This window comes from Strix aluco, chromosome 15 (assembly GCF_031877795.1).
Source record: "Strix aluco isolate bStrAlu1 chromosome 15, bStrAlu1.hap1, whole genome shotgun sequence".
Taxonomy (NCBI): Eukaryota; Metazoa; Chordata; class Aves; order Strigiformes; family Strigidae; genus Strix; species Strix aluco.
In genome coordinates, this window is record NC_133945.1 from 10,762,741 (window position 1) to 10,788,730 (window position 25,990).

Sequence of the window (25,990 nt, forward strand, 5' to 3'; positions counted from 1 at the left end):
GCTCTGGGCGGCAGGGTTGTGCATCCCAGGAACCATGAGGGGTGTCCTGGAGCACCACATGAGTTTGGCCTTGAGCAGGGCATGACTAACTGGGGAGGTGCCTGCGGGCTCTTGACTCAGTGGCAGTGGCCTGTGGGGCAGCCTTTGATGCAGAACTGGAAGAGTCCCAGCACTAAGCTCAGAGGCAAATCTCCCTGACCCACTACATCAACAGTGGAAGCACAGGGAGAGGTATAGAGGTAACAGCCAACAAATGGAATTTCATGGTTAAAGGCACCAACATTTTCACAGCCATTAGAAAAGAAGAAGGGTAAAGAAAGAGAAGCCTTGCTTTGCAAGGAGCAGCATGCAAGAAATCTTATGCATTATCGCCTGTGTGTAAACATGGGCCATGGAGTCTATTCTTGGGACTGCTCCCTGGGGCCCCACCATCCTCTTCCTCCAGCCAACCTCATCTGTGACCTCTGTCAGTGACAAACACAATCCCAGCCCTGCCTGCCCTCAATTAACTTCCTTCTGGCCATACCACAGTTCAGGATGGTATGATTCATGTTTAACTCAAGGAGTTGTTCACTAAAAGCTAAAAAAGGTAAAACTTTTGTTAGCTTTGGGTATGTTAAAGCCAGCCCCACACCAGCCTGGCTTCTATAGGAGCAGCATTTGCCTAAGGTGGATTGATATTTAAATCTCAGCATTGCCTCTCTGTGTATTTAGATAATTTGGCCCTGAAGCAGGAGAATATAGAGCTTGTATTTTCCCCTCCTTTTAAAGTCAAGAGACCTTTGTAATAATATATCTGCCTGTCCTGTGTAGCTGGTGGTGTCTTGCCTTTGGTGTTACCCTGTTTGCATGAACAGCATCTCTAACTGTATCTAAGAAGATACTGGGCAGAAAACGTCAAGACCCCCAGCAACAATTAAAAAATTCATTAAGCTACAATACCCCAGTCATTGCTGGGTAATTATTAAGCTGTAAAAATTGCTAACTGTCTTATTAACATTAAACAATTATGCAAATAATGGAAAACATACTATAAGTGTAATAAAATTACCTCTCTCCCTCTTTTTTTTTTTTTTATTTTAAACCAATAATGAGATTTAAAATCTAAAGTGATGCTTATGGTTTTGCTCTCCAGGGTTTATTGGGAACAACTTTGGAGAGCAGTGAGACCTCTAAGGGCACTCAGCACAGGTTGAGTAAGACATCTTGAACCACATCTACCATGAGTTGTCTTGCAGAGCTTGTAGTGACCCCACACCAGGCTTGTCCCCCCGTTCTGCATCCACTGCAGCCACCCAGGCAGCAACACAGGGACACGCAGGTGCCGATGGCTTTGGAGGACCACGCAGTGGTTACACTGCTAGGCCAGGACAGGAAAGAGGGAGTTTGGATTTTGTACTATCACAGACTTCTTATGGGAGCCCCCATTCTCCCCCAAATAAAGCACATGGTGCTTCAGGTTTGGTCTGGGTGAAAACAAGGCAATTTGTAGTTTTCACATCAATTTGGTGCAAAAGTGGAAAGTTCTGGCCTTTAAAGTTGTGCTATCTATCTCAAGGACTTTATTACTATCAAGTTAGTAACCTGAGGTGAGAGCCAGCCTCTCTTCCGGGTGAGGTTCCAGCTGGATTTTGGAGGTCAGCAATAAGCAGAATGACGAGCAAATGCCTTTGTGTTCCTGTGAAATGAGAACAAGAACCTCGTTTACCCCCACTACCCAGAAAAGGAGACTTCACTTACTCATGTCCACAACAAGCTTAGAAGAGGCAAACTGCTACTTTGCTTTAGCAGGTTAACACTGTTAATCACTAACAAATATTATTGGTTTTCCAGGCTTTAAACTCTGCTCTGCTGATAAGACACAGCATTTCAAAGCAGTCAAGCCAGCTCCTGCTCCAGGGTGGGTCCTGCTCCCATGGTGATGCTATGATAGATACCGGTCACCTCACCCAATCTCATCAACCAAACAGGTTTTGATCAGCAAAATACACCTTCACTTTTGCTTTCTGGTAAGAATGATGAAGTTTGCCCCTCCCAGAGGACCAGAGGGAGCATTCTGCCATGGCAGTGCAAAGATCAGGGATCACCACCTCCTCGGAAGAGGTCACTTCTGAAACAAACACCATTCACAATCCCATTGGAAAGCTGCTTTTAGATCCCTGAGACTTTCTGGTGATCCACCAAACAGCTGTTTATGGCCTTTTTATTCTTCCTTCTCACCTGGTGTGTAGGATGCAGCACATGAGCAGCCTCTCATCCTTGTTGCCTGGAAGTAATTTTCTGACATCGGTACTAGTACGTCCCTCACCTCAGTTTTGAGGGACAGGAAAGCCAGCAGGTCATCTTGTGAGAGAGTGAGAGAGACTTTTTTTTTTGATGTGACATTGTGTTATACCTGGGTGACAGGACACACTTTGCTCTGATGCTCACTGGTTTTGGTCTTTTGAGGTTTTAGGATAATGGATTTACCATTTATGATCTTCTTGGAGGCATATGTTGTGGAGAGATTTACCAAAGCGCCTCTTTCTGTAACTTCACATTTCACTTTCATCTTCTTTCAGTGGAAATTCATGTTCAGACTTGAATTTTGTAATAATTTTTTTTCTGCTACTTTGCAGGTGAAACTAGCCAGACTCTGAGGAGAGGCGGGTATCATGCGGAAGCATTTCTGTGTGAGTAGCTGTGAAATTGTTGGGGCTTTCTTTTCCCTGGCTTGGGCCTTTCCGTCTCTGTGGAGTCAGCCTGGCTGCCTTCTGGGAAGAGAGAGCTGATGAGGCATGTTACTGATGAGACGCATACTTTTTCCTTCTCATTTTGAATCCCTGAATTTAATACAAGCCATTGGCACGGGAATGTATGAGAGCTCTTGGCTACAACACACACTTCCTATTGTTGGGAGTGAACAGCCCTGCATACAGCCTGCAGCAAAATTATGAAGTAGCTCAATTTGATCAGCTGATTTTCCACAACAGTTAAAAGATGTGATTTTTCCATGATGCTACACTGTCTTATGAAAAAAAGCTGCATCACTTGATTCTTAGCTTCATGAGGCCCCACATTGTCTCATATAATGAATCAACCCTTTCCTCTTCCCTCAAGTCCTCAAGCTAACAAACGTTAGTTGTTTTTCTTTGGGCTTTAGGGTGGTCCTAGTCATATATTTGAATTTTTTCTCTACTAATGGTAAAGTCCAGACTGTTGCATATGGGAACCAGGATAAATTTAAGAGGTAATGTCAGAGGGTGATCCCCACTAGTCATAGTCATAGCAACCATCAGGAAGCACTCAGCATTTCTCTGTTGCAGTTTGGTATCTAGGAAGAGAACTGAAAAGGACTGTGGAAGAGAAAGAAAAGACTAAGTGTCTAAATAGAGAAAAGTAAATCAGTCCATGTCTGTGGTCTGCTGCTCTCCAACAAGCTTCCACACACGCCTCAGGCAGGGATCTATGGGTGCAGGCACTGTGCTCACAGGACACACTCTGCTCCATGAGCCAGCAGTGCATCACAGGTGGGAAATTTCACCCAGCAGCACTGGGAAAAGCTCAGTGAGTGTGGGCAAGGTCCACAAAACAGGATGAGGACATGTAAGGCACTTCCAAGGAAAAGATGTTGAAGGGAAAAATATGATCCAGAGTAAGGATTTGTACGTGTCATCCCATGAGGAATGTCCTGGGAGAACAGCAGTTGTGGGTAATAGGTAGGCAGCTGCACAGGCAGCTCTGCTCCCCTCCTGCCCCGTTCCTCCCCTAAGTGCTTGTTAGTTTACCTGTTGGTGCATTAAAGACTCATCATAGCTATAAACTCCTGCAGAGCTCTCCTTAATCACCAACTAAGAACACTGCACAAGTCGCTGATGCCTGTATTTTGAAAAGCCATTATTGGGCCAGTAGTAGTACTATTACTGCATTAGCTAACGCCTTCAGCAATGTCATTTTAATCACCTTAGCATGTAACGTGGACCTGATTCTTCTGGTGTACCAAGGGCTGTACCTCCAACCTAACCCTCTCTTGGGATGCACAGCTTGGAGCCAGCCACTAATAGTTTCTTCTTCTGGTACCTGCAAGCCTGAATGCCTTTCTGATACGACCGTCTCAGTCAAACACAGATGACCAGGCACAGTGCAGGGAGGGATGAGGTGAAATGGAGTGGCCTGTGATGTACAGAAAATCGCAGCTGCTCTCCAAGTCCAGCCTGGCTTTCTGCTCCGTGGGTTTGTGTCCCCTGCCACCCAGCCCCAGCTGCCCCTTCCCAAAGCACAAGGTAATGAGAAGGGACTAACTGCATCGACTCATTAAGCTGGGTTTGTTAGAAGACAGATTGTCATGTTAAACAAATATATTTTTAAAAAACTAAATATCATTCTCTGGGCTGTGCCCCATCTGGGCCATTAGATCTGAAAGGGGTAACTACAGCTGTGTCAAAGCCGAGCTCAGAAGCTGCTTTTCACTATTTGTACTACTAGCAATTGGCAACAACTCCATTTTCAAACATCGTTTTCTCCTCCTCATTTCCCAGTGCTGCACTATGTAGATTGCAAGCATGGTGGGGGGAATGCACACTGATAAACAAAACAGTCTTTGGGACTTACAAAAAGAAACCCCACAAATGCATTTCCTGAGCTCATCGCATCCTCTTTATTTCTCACCAAGTACTAAGTTACCTGATGACAGAGGATGGGAAGGGCTGCCCATCGTTAGCCAGCTGGCTTTTTGTAAATTATGCAAATTTTATCAATCTAATGAAAAGGTGGTGTGGAAACTAAGTGGGACAGCTCAGCTTTCAGGGCTCCAGCGCTGCAAGTTTCCAAGTTGCAAGAAGGGAAGCATCTTTTTCGAGGGAGTGCAAAAAAAAAAAACACCCAACAACTTTGAGTTAATCCAGCATTTCTTTTGATCGGTCCCTTGGTAGTCTGATTAATTTTGAGTGCAGATGTTTATACTTTCCTTCACAGAATACACCCAGTACTCAGGAGCGGGCTCACCGTGCCATATTTCCTCCTTGCCACACCGTTCTTGTTACGGTTGTGCAGCAACATATGCTAAGGCCTTATTACAAGGGATTCCTATAAATGGCATAAAGGATTAATAATGTATTTATAACACAACTTTGTTTTAGTATAAAGTGATCTATAAATTTGTAATAAATGTTTTATAATGTTTTTGTAGCCTGTTATAAATGATAAATGGGAGACTATAGATGCCACATAAAATATTCATGCTGCATTGTGTGCATTATTATGCCGTTACTGTTCAGGAAACCATTAATAATAAAGTGAATGGAGATGTAAAAGTTGCTGACATGCCCAGCAAGCCATTTATAATGAAATGTATAATCCTTACCATAAAGTAAATACATTGGCCAGTGATTGTTGATGAAATGGAAACACACTGAATTATTTGTGAGGTATTTATATATTAATGTATATTATCCATATCATGTCATAGAAATGCCATTAATATATTATATTATATGTATTATTAATTATTTTTACCTAATTTATAGGCAGCTCTTAAAGTGTTACCTTGTCTCTTCGGCAGTTTTGTCAGCCGCACGCGCTCTGGTGAGTTATTTCCTGTGACGCGTGTGCCGTGGGCAGTCGGGCTGCTGCTCCTGGCCGTGGCTAGCCCGGCTGGGCCAGGACCGCAGCCCTTCTGGCTCCCTCATCCACCCACCCCGCTCTTCCCCGTCTGCGGGGCTGGTCGACATCGGTTGATGCCCGATGGGCTGCCCCAGGCCGGGCAGAGCCTGTGCCCAGGGCCGGCCTCTCTCCTTCCCTAGCCAGGATGAGGCCTCTGGGTGGCCACGCTTCATCCTCCCTCCTCCTCCTCACACCTCCCCTCTGCGGCCGCCCCTCCACGAAGGAAACGTGACTTTCTGTGTGGGCGCGAAGGAAAATTCCTTCATCCCCCGGGTGGATGCCCAACGCGTGGGCTCCCAGGTTGCGACAGGGGAGGCGGGGGGGCCGCTGCCCCCAGTCCCTGTGGAGAAGCAGCCGCCGCCCCCCTCCCCGGCCACACACGACGGCAGCTGCCCACGCAGGACCGCCGCTCACGTCCAACACACACGCGTTTTCTGCCATTCCTCCCGCCCTCCGCCAAGCTCGGCCCCGGGCGAGGCGGAGGGAGGCCCTGAGGGGCCGCCGCCGCCCGCCCCTCGCCCGCCCCTTTCCCCGCCTCCTCCCCACCGCGACCGGCCGCCACACGCCGGCAGCCTCCGGCCGGGCTCGGCGCTGCGCGGCCAGGGGCTCCCTCCTGCCCCGCCGCCGCCCCCCGTCGAGGCCATGGCGGCCATCCAGAACCTGCAGCTGTGGTGCAAGCAGCAGTGCGAGGGGTACCGCGATGTCAGCATCACCAACATGACCACCTCCTTCCGCGACGGCCTCGCCTTCTGCGCCATCCTCCACCGGCACCGGCCCGACCTCATGTGAGTACCCTCGCCGGGCGTCGAGGCCAACGCGCGGGCTGCCGGCTCGGCGGGGCCGGGACCCTCCGCTCGCGGCCGAGGGCCCTCGCTGGGCCGCGGTCAGCCCGCCGTCGAGCTGCGGACCCCGGGCCCTCCATCCGCCACGGGCCCTCGCCTTCCCTGCAGACGCAGCCCCTAGCAGAAGCCCCAGCTCCTCCTGGGGAGATGCTGTGGGCTGGCGCCAGGAGCTCTGCTAGCACCCACGCTGAAAATCTCCAGGCGAAGAGCTCCGCTCTTGCTGCCTACGTGCCCTTTTTTTTCCCCTGTGTTTTTCCTTTTTCCTCTTTTTTCCCTCTGTGGCTGAATGATGAATGTTTTAAATGCGACCTTTCCATTAAAAAACAAGTCCAGGCACCAATTTTTGGGGAAGCGTTTCCTTCTTTGCTGTTCGTGTTTGCTTAGGCTGGGCTTTACTCACTCAGCCCGACGGCAGCTCAGCCGCTCACGAGTCGGGAGGCGAGGGCTATTTAAATAAAATACAATAGAAGGGCAGGGCCCGGCAGCCGCTGGATTCCTGCACATCACTCATTTTTCCCATCTAGAGCTCTGTCTGTGGGAGGCAAAGTGCTTTCCACCCCTTGCTGGCGCCGTTGCTGGTGCCCTGTGGGTTTTGACCTGTCCCTGCCCAAATGTTAACGTCTGGGAAGGTGAATTGCCAAAGGGAGACATAGATCCTGCTTCCTAGTTGTTTGGGTTTTTATTTTACTTCTGGGCTCTTTGGACTTTGAGATGGGGGGGTTGAGGGCGGAGGTCAAGGCAAGGCAGCAGCGCAAAGATTGCCCAGGCGTATTGATTTAAGCATTAGGTTTCTCCCAGGCAGATGTCTCCAGCTGGTAGAGGAGCAGGTGGGGTTTTCTGTGCTGCAGTTTCCACCTGTTCCTTGAATTCTACCTTTTTTCCTTGTGCTCACGGGACAGCCTGCCACTTGGGTTTGTGTGTGGAGATTTCTCTTACAGGTGTCTCGCTTCTGGTGGAAGCCCAAGGAGGAGATCTCCTTGCTCTCTCTCCTCTGGTCTTGAAACTTGGAAGAGGCAGGAGCAGGCATGGGCAGCAGGAGGTTAGTGCAGAGCTTCAGGAACACTTTCTCTGTAGTCCCTGGTGCTTGGGCAATCACCATGGTGTTGCTGTGTATGGCTTCCTGACGTGCTGTCATGTCCACGTGACTCCAGATATTTCCTTTCCTTCCTTTGATTCACACTCCCAAAGATACAAAGCACCAGGTCAGAAAGGTTGACGTGACCAGGAGGTGCTCATAGAGGGACCGTGACTGCTTCCTGCCCGACTCAGCAGCTGGCCCATCCGCAGCATGGGTGTACACAGGGACTCAGAGACTTGAGAGCTGGAATAATCCTGTTGACCAGTTTAGTGGGTTGTTTATAATCCTTGAACTGTGTGTCAAGGGTTGTGGATAGACATATCTTAAATAAATTCTCCAGTACTGAAGAAGGAAGGTGTTCCTTGTGGCATTTCTCTGTTCCCATTCATTTTCTTTTATGATGGAAATTCTGCCTGACTTTGTTCAGGACTTTACAGAAGCTCTTTCTGACTTAGACCAGCTTAGCAAAGACTGCCTGAAGGTTAAAGTAAGAGAAGCTTTTATCAGTGACCTCCCTCATCAGCGTCAGTGGTGTCATGCAGGAAAGAACCAGGTGTATCCTTGGCTGGGCAAAGTCCTGCCGGAAGGAAATTGTGCTTTTAAGTTGGTGGCCAGGGCTGCTGGGTGTCATGTGTCGGATCCTGGGGCTAAACACTTGTGCAAATTCTCCGTGTACCTGGAAAAGCTTCTCTTGAGTGAGGGTGCCGCCAGTGCAGGAGCTGCTGGCAGAGAGGTACAGCTGGGTGCATGTGTGGCTGTGACTCCTGCCTGCCAGGGCCTTGAAGTGCTTTATCCTGAGCTCCTCCCCTTGCTTCTAGCAAAAATCCTAGTTGAAGATTAAAAGCATCATACTGAAAATAAAACTAGAAAAGGATAATTGGTGTTTGGAGCACTCGGTGTGTTTGCAGCAGTTCTGCTATATAAATCACTTGCAGAACATGATTCAGTCACGACATCAGAGTTTTGCAACAGTGTGTTTTCCATCTTGATTTACACAAATGACATTTTTGGGCTGAGGAGTGCAGGGGATTTCTCCTTGCAGGAGACTGAGAAATTCCCAGAAAAACTTCAAGCAATTATGAAACATGGTCATAATCACGGGCTTCTTTTCTGGGGTATGTGGCTCAGAGGACAGGCTGGTGTGGATTTCTCCCCCCTTCCTGTTTTCTTGCTTGAAAACATGGAAAATGTAACTTCTCTCAAGTTTGGCTGATGTCCATTTGAATGTTATCAGTGAACAGGGCAGGCTGTGTAAAATTAGAAATGCATTGCCTACTCACTTCCCACTCGCCCAAGGAAGCTCTGGGGGAGTGGAGACGTGTGCTGAATTACCGTGGAAATTCATTTCTCTTTTGTCCCAGCTGAAGAGTGCTTCATAGCCAGCCCCAGCCAGGCACGAACGCTGTGTCAGGCAGGTCCCAGCCCATTTTCTGGGATGACTGCAGAGCCCTGAGGCTCCTCATCAGAGGGATGTGAAGCCTCACGGTGCTGTGGTGGGAGGCCCAGGTTGGCAGCTGCCACGTGTGGTGGCAATGGCTGTGCAAGCTCCGGCCACGGTTTTAGTGGCCTTGGCCTGATAAGAGAGTTAGAAGAAGCAGGGGAGCCGTGCACACTCGCTCAGATATTAATGCCAGATGTTGAGGAAAGGTTTTGATTAAGCTCCTTCTCTTCATCCTGGATCTTGCTCCTTCCCAGACTGAGCTGGTGTTCAGCTCAGCGTTCTGGGAATTGACTGGTTGTGAAATCCCCCTTGACGGGTGAGCAGCAGCGGGTGCCCATTCCTCCAGCAGCATTTCCTGGGCCGCTGTCAGCTCAGTGGGGCAGGATGAAGCCAACAGTCACCAATGTGGACAGAGAGGGCCCTGGCCGTGCTGAGGATGAGTTCCCCGCAGTCTCCATCCCCTTAGCAAAAGGCTGGGGTGAAGCAGAGCTGCTGCCTGCTTGGCCTCTGCGGGGTTGTGGTTTGTGCGACAGGCGTAGGCGAGGGGAGGATGGTTCTGGGCTCAGGGAGTTGCTAGTCACCCCCAGCAGCACACTGCAGCTTGCCAGCAAGACCAGAGCAGCGTGGAGCAGGCTTTGCCGAGAGGAGGATGAGCACATGGGGGACATCTTCCACCTGGGATTCCCACCCCTGTCCCCTCTTCCCAGGTTGTTTGCACTTCCAGAAAGAGCACAGCTGAAAGGTCCTGTTCCCAGCAGAGCATGCTGGATTTGAACTCGCTGTTCAAGGATTGTGAGCTGGCAAAGTGTGCTTCACTCTTTTTCAGTGATTCTTTTGACTGCACATATCTTATTGTCTATAGATAAAATAGTACAAAAGTGCTGAGAAGCCGAAGCTTTTTTGGTACCGTCATGGCTCTGGGATTTTTTTTTACTCAGTCTGTTCCAAGGTCAAGTTTCCAACCAAGTTAGTGCTTGCAGCAGCAGCAGAGATTCCTCCTGTGGAAGCACATGTGTTTGCAAAGGACCGTGGCGTGCTTTGCGAGCAGTGGACTGTCACGGAGATTTGTGAGCTTGAGAAATCCTCGGCCACTTTTTGCTAAGAGAAGGATTTCTTGGGGAGCTAAAAACTTCTCTTCTATTCCTGTGCTAGTGAACTTCACTCTGATTTGTTTCCGACACTGGAGGCTCTCTCTTGGGTCAGATTTATATTTTTCACCTCTTCCAATTAATTCAGTTGCCTGTGTTTTCTCAACGGAGAACTCCTACTTCTCCATTTGTATTAGCTTTGCTTTCTTAGGATTACATTGGTCCAGAGAGCTTTGATATTCCAAGATGGGAGATGCACCAGCAAGATCAATTTCCAAAAGAAATATTATATATAAGCAGTTCACCTGACTAGCTGGGAAAGGAGTGATGCTGAGAGGCTCTTGAAATGCCCAAGTAACCTGGTTGTTTGCACTCTACTTTTGGGGAACAGAAGGGGATTTCAGACATTCACCATCAGAGATTCGGGTTTTTAGGTGTCTCTTACACGCCATGCAGTGTAAAGCTGCACACACGCTACCGTAGCAAACAGCATTCAGCGTGGGAGCAAAAGACACTGACCAATAATAAATAGGTAACTTCAGTATGTTATGTCTTACATGTCAGCATGACCGATGGAGCTGGAGCTCCACTTTGCTCTTGCAGGTGTTTTCCAGCTTTCAGGATGTCCCTGCTACAGAGACTTTATCTGGGAGCAGAACCAGGAGTGAGGCAGAGAGCTGCAATCACCTCCTTCAGCTGGCTCTTAAAAAAGCTGATTTTCTTGCCTGACGCAAAACAGGATGATTGTAGCTATTGTTTCACTGAAACTTTTTTGGCTTGTGATTATTTTTGTTGCTCTTTTGAGTCCATTGTGTCAGGGAAGGGAAATCTCTGGCCAGAAGTACTGTTTGAAGAAAAACCTCTGCAACGCCTTTTGATTTTGCACAGGAAAAAGTATATGGTTTAGAGGTGGGATCTGCCTTGTCTTCACATGCTTCCTGGGGGGGTTTGACCTTTGGGTCTTATCTGTTGTTTGTTCTCTCATTATCCCACATAGCAATACCAGGTGCGGGATGCAGGGAGGAGGCATAGGTGGTGGCATGATGGGCAAACCTGTTTGAAGGCACCTCTCTTATTTACAATGTAATGCTCCACTTTCTGTACTAAGATAAAGGACCTGACTTGCTCCTTGCTGTTGCAAGTCATGGAAAAAGTTCCCCTGCAGCGATACATATCATGTGTTTGTCTCATGAATAGGTCACTTCGAGCCAGCTTTGCCCTGGCTTTCACACGGTTATCCTGGCTCTTCTCAGGGGTGAGGGACTGGCTAACAAGGGTAGGTCCACATTGGTTGTAAAGGTGCTACATACAAAAATGCAAAGTTGGTGCTGTAGCCTTTTCTGTTTATTAGTGAGAATTTAATCTCTGATACCAGCCTTTCACTTAGCTCTGTGCCAGCAGGTACAAGGATTGTAAAGTGAAACTGGGTTATCGGAAAGGAATTGACCCTGCTCGCTTGCCTGGGCAGAAGGAAGCAGTGTTGGAGGGCAGGGCTGCCAGCCAACAGTCAGTTTTGTATTCCCAGTTTAGCAAGTGACAGTCAGTTTAAAACAAAGCTGATGGTGGCTGTTTCCTAAGCGAGGGACACGCTCTGCTGTGGGTGAGAAGGCACGCTGTGTTGCAGCTGTACTTCCAATAGCACAAACTCACTCTCCCCCGTGCTTTCTTGCCTGTCCTGCCAGGTCCCAGTTTCTGAGCTCCCAGCACAGTGCAGAGAGAGGTGGCATCTGGGTTGGACCAGAGAGGGGGAGAGCAAATCTGGGGAGAGGTGAAAAGGGAGGTGATGTCCAGGGACAGCAGGAAAGAAGGATTGTTGACTTTGGCTTGTAACTGCAAACAGTAATTTTCTCTTCCTTTTCAGTTATTGGTTATGATTACAAATCAAAAGTGACAGCCCTAGGGAAAGGAGAATAAGATTTCTACAGGCAACTTTGGTGTTATCAGCCATAATATTATGTTGTAGGCAGAGGTATTTCCCAGGCAGATTTCTGATGCTGGTTTTCTGGAGCTCTGCCAGAGGAGGTAAGAGGATTTGAAACCAGAACTTGTGTCCACCAGCAGCAGCTTCTGAGATCAGAGGATATGGATGTGTTAAGAGAAGCATGTGATACATTCAGCGTCTGAGGGATCCACACCTCCTTGGAGCTGAGGTCTGTCTGTGTGGAGACAACTTGCAAGATGGAAGAACAGCATGGATGTGACTATTTGGAGAGTACTTCCAGGGAGAGAGTGTTGCAAATATGGCTGGCAGGCATCGGTGTATCTGTGAGGTAGGAGGGGAGCAAGGCTTTTTTGGGGAAAAAGAAGCACCCCATGAGTTAGAGGTTGCTCCTGGCTGTCTCAGCAAAACCCCTGAATCTGCGTGGGATGTTTGGCATCAGCACGCCCTGTCTGCGGGAGGCTGCGGGAGTGAGCCCTGCAAGGGTAGATGTGCCAAAAATGTGTTGTGCTGCCTGCGAGCAGATGGTTGTGCCTGCTGAGTCTCCTGCACGTCTCTGTCCTGGGAGGTACAGCAGGTCTATTTAAACTGCAACAGGGGAGGTTCAGACTGGACATTAGGAACAAATTTTTCACAGAAAGAGTGGTCAGACAGTGGAATAGGCTGCCCAGGGAGGGGGTGGGGTCACCATCCCTGGGTGTGTTTAAGGGTCGTTTAGATGAGATGTTGGGGGATATGGTGCAGGGGAGAACTTTGTAGAGTAGGGCTGATGGTTGGACTCGATGATCCCAAGGGTCTTTTCCAACCTGCATGATTCTGTGGTTCTGTGACTGTCTCGGATGTGATCTGCCACGCTGCTCCCTCCAGAGCATCTCTGAGAAGGCAGTGTGGGAGGAGGTGCTCTGTCCCCTGAACCAGTGAGGCTCAGAGAAGTTCAAGAAGCTGGAAGTGAAGCAGCTTACTCTACATCACCAACCTGAGATTTTTCTCTTCTTTCTGTATTTCAGAAACTTCAACTCCCTCAGTAAAGAAAATGTGTATGAGAACAACAAGTTGGTAAGTGACTTTTAATATTTTACTTTTGGTCTAGTCTATGACCTAGCACCTTGCTTATGTGGTTTAGCAACAGAAACCCTGCAGATGCAGCGTGCTGAGTGTGCTATATTCAAATCATTTGCCCTATTCTGCATGCGTCCAACTTTCTGATTTGAACAGCAATGTCCAGGCTTGCTGGCTGCTTGAAAGCACCCTCAGACTGTTCACACTTCTCTGGCTGCACAGTGATGCCTGTGTTCAGTGTGTCCTATGGCAACAGGAGCTCCGACAGAGGTGCTGGAGGTCAAAACATGTGGACGTGTTGAGTACATGATGCTCCTGAGGGATGGAACAGGAGCTGAGAGGTAGCTGGTGTGAAAGGGGTAGTATAAGGAGTCTCCTCCCACCATTGCTTGTTCCCAGTGTAGGGGATGAAGGCTGCTGGAAGGTGGAGACGTCCTAAAACCTCATCCTGCCTGGACACTTCACTCCAGGATGGGATTTGAGTTTCTCTTGTTCTCTCCATGAAGAAAGTAGAAGCTGGACAGCCCAACCCCCTCCTGCACTGGATTCAAGCATGGGCTTAGTGCTCCAAGGAAGGATTTTTTCCTCCCTCTCTCCCTCACGAGGAGAGAGGCAGCGGAGTAAAATGCTTCTCTTCCCTTGGCATTGCTCCACACAGCTTCACGGCTGCTTGGCAGGAGCTCGGGATGTGAACGAACCACGGCAGCTTACTCTTGTCTGGACTGGAGGAATGACATCCTCTGACGCAGTGAGCTGTCTGAGGTGGTCCTTGCCTTCGGGAGAGCTAAAGTCACCCCCCCACACTCCTTACCTTCCCCTCCACTTCAGCCCTGGCCATGTTCACAGCGCCTGTGAGGATCCCTGCTCTGCCCAAGCTGGGGCTGCAGTATGAGAGCAGTTTTTCACGCTCTCTGGGGTTCAGTCCTGTGTATTCCTCTTCTCTAGATGAGATTCACACCAAGCATTTTTGCCCTCGAGGTTTGGTATTTGGCAGGCGTCCGGGCCTCTTCGCCGTGGACGGCCATCCTGGCCAGAGTGCTGTGAAGCCCTGGGTGTTGCTCCTTCCCCAGCCAGGCTGATGGTGTCTGCTCTGCTGGCAGCTTTGCTTGTCTCTGGCAAATGAGCTGTACAAGCTGCCTCCACTGCTTTTATTAATGAAAAGCTTCTTTGTGCCTCTCATAAAAAGAGTTGCTCCCCTCCTTTGTTGCAGCCTGTGTTTTCCCCCCCTCCCCTCCATTTCTTAGTTTCTTTTATGTCCTTTATTTTGCTCTCTCTTCGTTATTCCACCTGCTGTACGATGACTTGTCTGTGCTGCCCTTTCACTGCTGGTATCCTGCTCTGACGTGAGTGGGGTTGACCCATCTATCTCCCTGTGGGCTCCTGGGCTGGTCTGCCCCCTTGGACTGCTCTCCATCCTAGCTCCTACACTTTCTTGCTCTGCCTGCCTTTGGGTCTTATTTCTCCCAATGCTATTCCTCTGCTATTGTTCAGACCCTCCTTGATGCCTCACTATTCAATAACTTTTTTTCAGGGGCTGTATTATTCAACTAAAAAAATCTTGTTTGGGCTGCAATTTGCCATATAAGGTCTTCTGCTGAGGAAGAATGTGTCACTTCTCAAGTGCCAAAAAAAACAGCCCCAGGCCCTAGAAAAAATTCAGTTGGTGGCATTTTTTTGCTGAAGATTTCAAAAATATATAAAGAGGGAAAGGGTTTCTAGAGACCTTGGATCCAGTTCTTTCAGTGCTAATGGATGGTGGTGTGGTGTAGCAGATACAGTGGTAGTCTGTGTCAGAGGAGAGCTGTGCATGGCCAGCTCAGATGGCCTCGAGCATATCACTTTGCCTCCTCTATGCAAAATGGCAGCGGTGACACATACCTCCTTCATAAAGCACTTGGAGCTGCACTGATGAAAAACATTATGCAGAAATAACATGTTGCTTTTTTAAAGGCCATCCTGGGCAGACAGGTAGAGGAGAAACACAACTGGGCCATGTTAGGTGGCGATCTTGTTGAATCTCCAGGCAAGAGCAGATCCCAGGAATATGAGGATGCTGTAGGCACAGGGGACGCTACATCCTAAGGCTGCTCTCTGCATTGCTCACCTGGTTCTGGCCAAACCAGTTGTGTGCATAAAGCATCCTCCTCTTTGTGGTCCAGGCACCCCCTTGCGCTTGTTCTGTTGCGCTGGTCTCCCCCATGACACTGTGTGGCAGGAGGTGTCATGGCCTGCATTCCTGCTAGACTGCACGTCAGGAGTGTCCAGCAAGAAAACTCCACTGGTCAGACCAGTTGTGCAGCCAGTACAATGGGGAACACTCCAAAGAATATATTAAGTACCAGGTTACAAGACCGGCGAGTGCCAGGCTGGGCTGGCAGCCGAGGTGACGCACCGGAGGTAACTGGCTGAAAGCGTGCTTAATGTCAGCTCGGTTACATTTTTACTGGGATACCCAATGGAAAAAAATGGTAATTATCTTGCTGAAAAATAATGGCTGTTTGTTTCTTCTAAGCAGGAATAGTTGGCTTGTACATGAACACTGTGTGTGTCTGTGCCAGAGGTCAGATGCGGAGGGTTTTAATATGTTCAAGTCTTTCTTTAACCCTTTCACTGTGCCTTCAGCAGTAGCCTTCCTTGTGCCCCCAGTCCTGCAAGTGCTGTTTTCCTTTACTGTGTTGACATTTCAAAGGGGATGCTCCAAAGGGGGAGGGAAAGGATTTTTTCCTATAAGCCAGGAAGGAAGCGAGCTGGAGAAAGTCCCTAGTAAAAGCCCTTCACTGAGTTGAGCAAGGGCAAAGTTGCTTTATGGATGTTGCAGTTTTTTTGTCCTCTAGTAAAGGCTTTTGTTCAGAGGCAAGAGAAAATAGCTTTTCCCTCCTTTATCTGACCTTGATCCTGCAGTTTCAAAGCAGAGGGCACCACAAAGAGGAATATTTGCCCCAAATACATGTTAGGCAGTATGGAAATGGTTAAGCTGGAAGGGAGCTAGGTATCAGGAATTCTGCATTATTCCTCTCTTCTCCTCTTTAGTTCCGGAGAGAGAGCTCCCTCCTGCAGCTCGAGATTTCCCCCTTTTTCAGAAGGGGAAGAGCAGGCAGTAGGCAGGAAGCTTTAACATTTGCACAGCACTCGGAGATAGAAAGCTGCCTGCAAACACCTACCAGCGCACTGTTAATTGGGGAGCACTCCAGGTTGAGCTGGAAGCCTGCAAGTGAGTCTGCCAGCCTGGACTGACACATCCCCTTCTGCCAGGCCTGGCTCTCCGCAGCTGTGCGTATCCAGATAGAGGCAGGTTCGAGGAAGAGCGGGGGAAGCCCAGGTGAGTTCCTGTGCAGTGAGCTACGGCCAGCTTGCCAGGCCAGATTTTTGGCTCGCTGCCTGAATTTCTCAATGCAGTGGCTGGAAGCCATGACTCTGTTGGTTCCTGTAACGGCTGTACGATGTAGGAGTTAAACTGGTGCAGCTGTTCCCCAGTAGAGTTATTATTCTAGTGCGGCTGTTTGCAGTGGAGTTTCTTACTTCTGGTGAGGAGCAGCTCTGCTGTCTGGGCTGGACAAGCCCCCCCCTTTTTTTTTTTTCCTTCCTTCTCTAGGCATTTCGAGTGGCGGAGGAGGAGCTGGGGATCCCAGCCTTGCTGGATGCAGAGGATATGGTTGCTCTGAGGGTACCAGACAGGCTGAGCATCCTTACCTATGTTTCCCAGTATTATAACTACTTCCATGGACGGTCTCCCAGTAAGTACCGTATATCCTGGAGGGATGGGAAGGATCGGGGCTTAATTTTATGCTTTCTCTTGCCTCCTAACAAGCTTGGAAAAGCAAAATGGACTGCACAGAGTCCTTATGGTACCAGAACTAATTCAGTGGAGTGTCTGAACTCTTTACACACTGGCCTACAGTAGCACTAGTGCCTTGTCTTTAAAACTACTGCCTTAAAATTTAATATACAATCTAAAATTTCTTATGGTTCAGCCAGACAGGAGCAGTGAAGGTTCCCCTCCGTGGTCCCCACCTCAGCTTTCCTTTCCTGAGCACCTCCATCCCTGCACCAGTCCTTACCACACCAGAGGGCTGGTGAGAACATGGAGTCTAACAAGGCTGAGCTTGTCTGTGAGGCTGTGCCAATGTACCAGCATCCATGGTAGGGCTTGTACAGCACAGCAGTACTGATATAAGGAAGTAGAAGAAAATGACCCCCTTAACTGGCATAATTGTGATAGCAATTATTTCAAACATAAAACAGGCCACAGAGCTGCCGAGGCATTATATTCACGTACTGGAGAGTTTATCTGGGCTCACAGGAGCATTATTGTAGACTTGGTTTATATTTGGCTTTAAGCTCATACAAAATGAAATAATACCATAAACCAATTTCACAGGTTCCTCCAGAGGAAACTTTAGAAAGTGAATGACTTAACTGGTTAAGGTGAATCTAGATGGAGAAGACAGATATATATTGAAAATGTCCTACATCTTGGAAAGAAAGCACAATTCACTCTGAGAGTTGCCTTAATGTCTAAGCTCTTCCCCTTTCTCCACCTCTTTACACATTTAAGCATACTTTTTCTCTCACTCCACAACCTCTTCCCTACCTCCTCTTCAATTTTTATTTCTTTTTTAAAACCATTCTTATTGAAGCCAAACAAATTCCCCTGTGTTTGTGCCAAGTGGTGGGAATCTGGGTCAGTTTGGGGTCTTTACCCCCTCCCCCCCACCATCTTGCCTACCACGTCATCAAGCACAGCATTTTTATACTCTCTAGTGTCCCACAAAACTCTCTGGTTGCATTCCTGTTGCTGGGGTGAATGTGCATGTCTGAAAATGAGCCCAGCCAGGAATGTGCCCTCTGACACCAAGTAGACCCCTAATACCATCATCATGCCCTTCGAATGGGCTCCAGTAAGACCATTAAATAAGCAGGACGCAGAAGGCCAGAGAGGGTGAGCGGCAAATATTTTATTGAGGTCAGGCATTTACAGAAGAGTAGAGCTGAAGCCACCCGTCTTTGTGCTGGGCTTTGGGAATTCGTTAAATGGCACGAGTGGGAAGTGAGGGGGCAGCCCGAGTCTAAACCATTAGCTGGGTTGGCTGGTCACTGCGATAAAAGAGCCCTGGGTGTTTATTTGGATAGCTAGCTTTCTTGAGAGGAGACTGCTGGGAACTGGGCTTCCTCTCTGCTCCCTGCCCAGACTCTCTCTGTATTTACTGAGAAGGGTATAATCTTTTTTCAGACGGGTGGTCATTCAATTGGTCGCTCTTAAAGTGAAGCTGTGGCTCATATATCCCACAAGGAACACAGAGACATCTCATTCAAAATAGGAAGTGGCGCAAAAATAACACCCCTGTGAGACAGATGAGGGGTCTTGTCTGTAAAAACTGTGCATGAGGCCTTATTTCCCAGGAAAGTCTCCCTGCACTTTCCACGGTGCAGGGCATCATTCCTCGCTTGACTGAAGTGTGTTGGAGATTCTCTTTTCTCCACTTGTGAGTTTCCCTTTCATCTGCAAATAAAAGAGGATTGGGCATTTGGAGGCTTCTTGTAGCAAGTCTTGGTTTCCACATCAGCACCACCATGGGACCTCCAAGTCTTTGTAGAATTACCCGTTTTTAGTGGTCATTTCTGCATTGACAAGCCTGTTTGCTCTGTGAGAGTCCCAGCTGGGATGTGGGGTGGACACCCACAGCAGTGAAGGTTCAGGGTGTGTAGGAAGTCTGGAGCACAGCAGCTTGAACGAAGCAAACCCTCCATGCTCCAGTTCCTTAGCTGTAATACCTAAGAACCCTGCCTCTTTCAGTGGTGATCAGTTCCACCCAAACTGTGGGCCAGGTACAAACCCAAGGTCTTGTTCAAACCATTGATGGATGGTTTTGGGGATTTTTCTGCTTTTTTATTCCCCTCCTTGGAATTCCCTGAGAAGAAAAAGTCAGCAGTTTCAGCTGAATGTTGGTAAAATTCACTTGTTGCCTCTTGCCCCTCACTCCACTACAGAACTGCTTGTGAAGGAAGCCTGTGTCTCCTTGTATGCTTTGCATATGTTACCTATCAGGCACCTCTGAATCTTCTTATATTGTAAATTACTCCTAAGCCAAAGAGTTTTCTTTATGTTCCCTTAAAATCTTCCCTTCATCCTTTCTTCCAGTTGGAGGCATGGCTGGAATCAAGCGTCCTTCCTCTGAACCTCAGGAGCAGCCTCTTGGGAAGAAAGCTGTTTCACAGCCTCCTAAGCCAGTGCCACCAGAACTGCCTCCTGCCCACCCACCAGCCAGAGCTAAGCCAAAAGAAACCTCCCCAGTCACCACGGTAAGAAATGTGTTTTGGGGTGTTCTTATTCCTTAAGTCTCTTCAGTGAACTAGAGTATTGGACTAGTTCAAGGCTCCTAGTGGCAAGGACTTGGTCTCTAAATTTTCTGCTCACTATGGGGGATTTAATCCAGAGGTCTGGCTGCTGCACAGGTTCAGGTGGGAGGCATTGGAAAGCCATCAGTCAGCAGGGATTCATCTAGTGGTGAATAGGATGTGGGTGTCTTAGGACATGGCTATGCTGTTCCTAGATCTTGGGGATGGAGATTTTTAATAGAATGTATTACTGTTACTGGAAAACATTGATTAAGTTCTTGCAAACAGTTTCAAAGCAGAGTAGGGATGAAAATGGGCTGGAAAAAGGGAAGCTCCTTTCTCAAAAGGGTGAGGCCCTTTCCCAGCTAATTCAAATCAGAGACATTTGCACTTCAGTTTACAACAGGCAGACGAAACACCCTGGTCCTCTGGCTTTGTGGGAACACATACCCTTTACTCTATCCTCCCAAGGGCCGTTCTACTTCATATGAACAAGGGGTTAGTGGGAGCAGGGGTTTTCTGGATATCACTTCTCTGACCTAGCCGACTGGCTGTGCGTGCTGAGCACTCACCTACCTGGGAGATTCATAGCTGTACGCAAGGCCACAGTGCTGCCTGCTCACCCACTGCTTCTCCCACAGAAAGGGGTCCTGGCAGAGAGTGGGAATATCCCTAGCAGCAGCTGTGGGATCTGCGGGAACCATGTGCACCTGGTGCAACGCTACCTGGTTGATGGGAAGCTCTATCACAGGAACTGCTTCAGGTACAGCTTGTCAAAGTGGGGACACGGGCCTGTGGGTCACAGAGGGGCAGCCTGGTTCCTTTGGGACTGGAGGGACAGTGGTGTGGAACATTTTTTTTCAGAGTGGAGGCAACCTGGGCCTGCTCTTGACCCATGCATAGGGGAAACTCTTTGCACAGGTCTGTTTTCATCCACACCTCTCCTTCTTCAGGCTGTGCTATCAGCAGCTCCTGTTTTGGTGCACACGGTGTCTGTTCACTGCCAGTGTGGTACCTTCACCCTCCCTGTGCTGACAGTGGAACTGTGCCTGCACTCTCAGCTGTGTGTCAATGGCCTCTCAGTGCTCTGGAGGATGTTTTCTGAGACTTTTGTGTCCACAGGTGCAGGCAGTGTTGGAATGTGCTTCTTCCTGGAAACTACAAAGCTGGGCCTGAGCCTAGTACGTTCATCTGCACCAGTCACCAGCAGCCAGACAATGTCCAGATCTCTGATCTCCGCAGCACCAGGAACAAACCTGAGAGTACCCCAGCCCCTACTGCTGCCACAGTGTTCCAGAAAGCAGGAGAACCCAAGAAACCAGAGCAGGTGTTGAAGAAATCCAGCCAGGAAGGCCCTGCTAATTCAACCAAGCCATCTGTTTCATCTTTTGGAAGCTCTGGCTTCAAAAGTGTAAATACTTCATGCTCCTCTTCAGCTGTAAATAAATCAGATGACTGCAAAGGTACCCCATGGGGAAATAAAACAGATCACCGTGAAGGTCCCCCATCAGGGCCTCTTCGGACAACCTCCACGACAAAAACACAGCAAGCCCGAGAAAATTTTTTCCGGTCGTTAGAGTCCTCCAGCAATAAAACCTCTGACACTAAAAACCAAGTCCCTTCTTCTCATGGCCCTGGTAAAACTGCCTCTGCCAGAATCGCTGCTGAGGTCAGTCCAGTGAATGCTGAGAAGGATCAGGCACGTAACCATATTATACAGGCTCTGACCTCTCCAAACAAGCCAGGAGGACTTAGTTCCACTGGATCCTCATCATCCAGCAGGTAAGTACTATTTCTCTTTCCCTTTTTACTCCCAAGATGATCCTTGGAATAACTTGGAGAAGTCCCTGCATCTTTCTTCTCTTTTCCCTGACTGCTTTTGTGGCTGAGATTTAAAGACATGTAGAGGGACTTATCCAGGTCTTTGGAACAGAGGCCAATAAAAGGTCCGTTCTTTCAAAAACTCACTAGCTTGTTCTTTTTTGCAGTGGCAAGTTTTCTCCCACCAGTTCTCAGTGGCAGAGTCCAGCTCCAAAAGCACAGTCCAGCAAAACAGGGTACACAGCAGTAAAACAGGAAAAGATTACAGACCCTCTGCCCAAGAGCCAGGCTGCTAGCAAACCTGTTGATTCTGTGCACAAGCCAGAGTCAAAAGGCATCAAAGGTGAGGATGATTGATTCGCATACAGCTCTGCCTGGACACAGCAATGCCCACTTTATGCCTTTTTCTTGGACCAGTGCAATGAATGTGTCAGTGACTCCTGTACTTTCTGTCTGTACCACCACATAAGGGCTTTCTGAGTTCTGGTGCTCAACACACCTCCCATTTGTCCCTGTGCAATTGCTCCCTCTAGCATGGCAATTTTTTCTTCTCTGAGGATCTCCAGGTATTTGTAGTTATACTAGCTGTCCTTGAATTTTGGGATCGTGGTGGATTTCAGAGGCTTAGGTAGACTTCCCCAGGTAAGAGACCTTGCCAGAACTTCAGGATGATTTTGTGATTGCAGTTGAGGCTCACCCGGCCTCCTTGTCTGTTTTGAACCAAGCTTCCACTATGGTGACTGAGCAGTAGGCCAAGGGATGATGTTTTGGGGGTACCCAGTGTCTCAACCACTTCCAGATAGCCTGTCTTTTTTTGGACCAGAAACAGTATCTGTCTGCATTTTGCTGTGAGCTTGTGGGCTTTTTGTCTCTTCTCCTTCCTGGCCCATCCTTTGGTCTCTGAGATCTGAGCTGTTTGTGTTACATTGCTGTTGAACATGCCTGTTCATTTACACTGTGGGGCTGTGTTTCTGTAGCTGCGTAGATTTAAAGCATTTGAGCTGAAAGGGGCAAAATGCCACCAAGGTTATTCACTACCTGCTGTATGTGAATCTGTCCATGTTAAACTTGTTGAGCTGGTGCTGGTTTGCTGCAATAACATCATAGTGTCTACCCCAGTGCATGGCTTATCTCCTAAGATCCTCCTGAGACTCAAATCTGGCTTGTTTCTTTTTATTGGATCTGATATTATCTTGCTTTGTTCCTTTCTTCAGGAAGCATGAATGCTGGTGAAGACAAGTCTGAGACCCCAGCAGAGTGGAGATCTCGGTTGAAGCCTGTAACCAACAAGTGAGTGTCTTGGAGCCAGTCGGCCTCCATGGCAAGGGAATGGAGATGTCCATGCTTACACCTGTGTGTGTTGCTGCAGGTCTGTGTGCACATAGAAGGGAAGAGCTCCTGTGTTTTAATGCTTCTGTTTTCAGCAGTATTTGGGAAAGGCAAAGGCTTTCATTTCTGGGGAGGGAAAGCATATTTCAAATTGCTGGACTCTGATTAGAAAAATGTGACCATCCCAGATGGAGATCTAGCCCAGGATGTCCAGAACTCTTCCTGTGGATCATTCTGCAAGAGCAATGGTTTCCTACCTTTGTCTTTCTTCTTTGCAGAGACCAAGGTGGCTCTAAGAAACCTACTGATAACTCCCAGGTGGGAACAGGGAGCCCAGCACACGAGGAGACAAGGCCAAGTCCATTAGTTGTCCCATCAGCAAAGCAGGACTCTGGTATGAAGGATATAAGCTTTGCCTTCATTTTGCTAGTGAGGCAGGGGACAGTCGTTAGTGCTGCAAGGCACATGTAAGGAGCATGTTGGTGGAGATTGTGCCCTGCTTTCAGGGATTTTTGCTCTCTGCACCTGCTTTGGCCCTGTGGTGCCTTTATTTAGAGAGCCATCCTTCCCCAAGGAGAGGGACTTGGTCTTCACAGGGTGCCCTTCTGCAAGACAGCTAGCAAGATTTCACTTACTCTCGCTTGCATAAATGTGAGAAAACTTGGTGGTGGTTCCCAACTGTTCATTCTAATCCTCCACCCTTCTCTCATACTCTGGCCTTGTAATGGGTGGTTTCTCCCTGTTTCCTTTGGGCTTGTGCCACTTGCTATCATCAAGAGAGGAGAACTAGGTCTAGAAATGAAGGTGGCTGGTGGTGAGTGCCAGAGATGCTGGGCGGTAAAGGGATCTTTATGAGATGAGGGTTGAAATTGCTTGACCAAAACCTGTCTGTTCTTCTTAATCTAGCTTCATCTGGTGGATTTGTGAAGAAGAGGTTGACCCCCAGCTCAGATCTTATCAGGAGCTGCCAGAATTCAGAGCAAGGCTGGGAAGACCCTGGGGTCTCTGCCAAGAAGGAGGAAGACGGCAACCATTTGAAGAAAAGCACTACGACATGTAAGGTTTCTTCTGCCTGCTTAAAGACATCCTCTCCTCTGCACTGTCAGGGAACAGGCTGAGTGGTCAGTATGGGAGATATGTCCCCGAGTTTTCTGTGGCTAAGCCTGTGGCTGTTGTCATGGGGGAAAAATCTGTGTCATTAATTGTTATTAGCCAGCTTGGCCTAAGTAGGAACCAGCCAGGCCAGAGAATTCAGTGGGAAAGGAAGAAATTGAAATAGGGATTTGTCAAGGTCACTGCCCTGTCATTCTTTAGACTTGAAGCTATGAAGAGGACCATCTCCTAATTCGGGGAACTGGGATCTAGTTGATGTCTCTGTTCCTCTCCAGTTGAGTGGCTTTGGGAAGTGAAAGGAATGCAGAGAACTGTCAGCCAGAGACTCCAGCTGGCAGGCCCCATGCTAGCAGCAGCCAAGGCTGCTGCTTCTTGGACTTTCAAAGATATCCTGACCAGTTTTGACCAGTTTGTCCCTACCCTTGATCCAGTTTCTTACTCCTGTATGTTCAACCACAGCTTTTCTGTGTACGTCTCCTCCTTTGCCCAGTTGTCCTTACTCCTACATATCCCACCACAATGCAAATGAAATTTCCTGGAACTAACCTGATGTTTGCTGCTGTCCTGTTTGCTCGGCTTGCTTTCTTTATCTCATCTGGCTCTGTCTTATCTGTTTGGACTAGAAGGTCCTCACAGCAGGGCTCAGCCCTGACTCTGAAGTTTGTCTCAGAGGAAGCAGGACGTGTCCCAATGGCTCAGTGACCTCATGTTTTAGTATTTGGTAGCTGGTTCCAGCATTGTCCTTAGCCTGCACCTCTGACAGCTATGAAGCATTCAAACTCCAATTGTGTTGTCTATTTTAAAAGTTTAGCATTCCTCCATTGCCATCATTTCCCCAAAACTTTCCACCTCCTTTTTCCTCAGACTCAGCCACAAGGTTCAGCATTGCATCTTTCCCAGGAAGCGAGCTGTTAAGATAAGGGAGGGTTTATATCCATCTTTCTAAAGCTTAATGATTGCTGTTGGGGAGTGCCCACTATGGGAAACTTTCCCAGCAGTCTCCCCCCATTTTTCACATGTGTGCAAGTCTGCCATCTGAAAGGCTGTTCTCTTGTTGCTGTCACTTGGCAGCCCGTGGATTAAGGCCAGACTTGTTGCTCCTCTGTATAGGTCTTTACCTCAGCACTCAGAGGGACACTGTGAACAGTGAGCTACCATTCCTGCCCTTAATCCCATGTGTGTTGCATGGGACTGTGCATGGTGAGCATTTCTGTAGATCATTCCTTTTCTTTGGCGTAGGTAGTGTTTTCTGTTGAGAAAGGAGACTCCAGGGTTTTCTTGCCAACTGTCCTACTTCCAGTTTGCAGGCAAGCAGCCAACCCATCCTGCGTCTGTCAAGGCAGGACTTGAGGATATCAGGGGATATCAGACCCTGAGCTGGTCAGGAGTGTCATTTTACTAGCTGTTCCCCTCCAGTGACCTTGGTCTTCTCATGATCAGTGGTGCAGCTTTCTGCCTTGGTTGGAGGTGCTACAGAGATCATTCAGAAGGAGCCTGAAGATGCAGAGCTGGGAGGGGGAGGTGGTGCTCAGGCAGTACCAGCAGACTGCTTGTGGCAGGCCAGGTCCCTCGTGGAGGAACCTTTAAGAGAAATGTGAGTCGCAGGCAGTGTACAGGGCAGCAAACCAGCAGCATCCAGAGGGAAGAGTACCCTGACAGAGGGGAGCAATGCAGGAACAACACAGCTGATTGCCACATCCAGCATCTTCTCCTTCTGCACTCTTCCTAGAAAATGCAATAGAGCAAGAGCTGGGCAATTGGAGAGCTGTCCTTGAACTCTTCCTCGAGTCAGCACCAATTGCCAGTGACTCTCATGAGGCTCCCCTAGTCTGTCTGTCCTGTCTTTCTCCTTGCGTGTGCTGAGCCTGCACCGCTGCTGCCTTTCCTATAGCCTTGCTCTTTTGGTACTAGAGTTTTCCTTCTTTATCACATCATCCACGTATGCTTCTGTTCTCTCTCTGTGGTAATTATCCAGCCCAGCCCCTCGGGTATCTGAATACCTCACACTCTTCTGTAGTTATCCTTGCAGCACAGTTGGGCAGAGGAAGCTGAGGCACAGTGGAACAAATATGCATTGCTTAAGGATTGATTTTAATAGGTGTCCAGGGCCTAAATAATGCTGTGTAGCGGGGCCTAAGGGACTTCTCACCTAGGAAGTGTTTTGTGGAAGGAATTGAACCTTAGTTTCCTGAGACCTATGCTAAGGTCCCTAGACCATCTTTGTTTCATCAGTATTTACTGATACTTCTTTGTACAAGAGCACTAGAGGGGCATTTTTAAGTATATCTTGGTGTTCCCTATGAC

The 25,990-nt window shown here is 48.5% G+C and overlaps 1 protein-coding gene across 2 annotated transcripts in view; it reads left to right on the forward strand.

Moving 5' to 3' along the window:
- The window catches only part of MICALL2 (MICAL like 2), a 34,133-nt gene that overhangs the window by 2,790 nt on the left and 5,353 nt on the right, over window positions 1-25,990 (forward strand). Inside the window, exons 2-13 of one of the 2 annotated variants that reach the window (XM_074841234.1) lie at window positions 1,834-1,900; window positions 2,619-2,672; window positions 5,505-6,425; window positions 13,036-13,084; window positions 16,680-16,821; window positions 19,227-19,387; window positions 20,065-20,186; window positions 20,546-21,205; window positions 21,412-21,587; window positions 22,459-22,534; window positions 22,852-22,967; window positions 23,480-23,629. In XM_074841234.1, the coding sequence (XP_074697335.1) occupies window positions 5,722-6,425; window positions 13,036-13,084; window positions 16,680-16,821; window positions 19,227-19,387; window positions 20,065-20,186; window positions 20,546-21,205; window positions 21,412-21,587; window positions 22,459-22,534; window positions 22,852-22,967; window positions 23,480-23,629 (2,356 nt within the window). In that variant the 5' untranslated portion in view covers window positions 1,834-1,900; window positions 2,619-2,672; window positions 5,505-5,721. Of the gene's footprint in view, window positions 1-1,833; window positions 1,901-2,618; window positions 2,673-5,504; window positions 6,426-13,035; window positions 13,085-16,679; window positions 16,822-19,226; window positions 19,388-20,064; window positions 20,187-20,545; window positions 21,206-21,411; window positions 21,588-22,458; window positions 22,535-22,851; window positions 22,968-23,479; window positions 23,630-25,990 lie in introns of those variants that run through there. The other variant, XM_074841235.1, reaches the window with a different exon arrangement.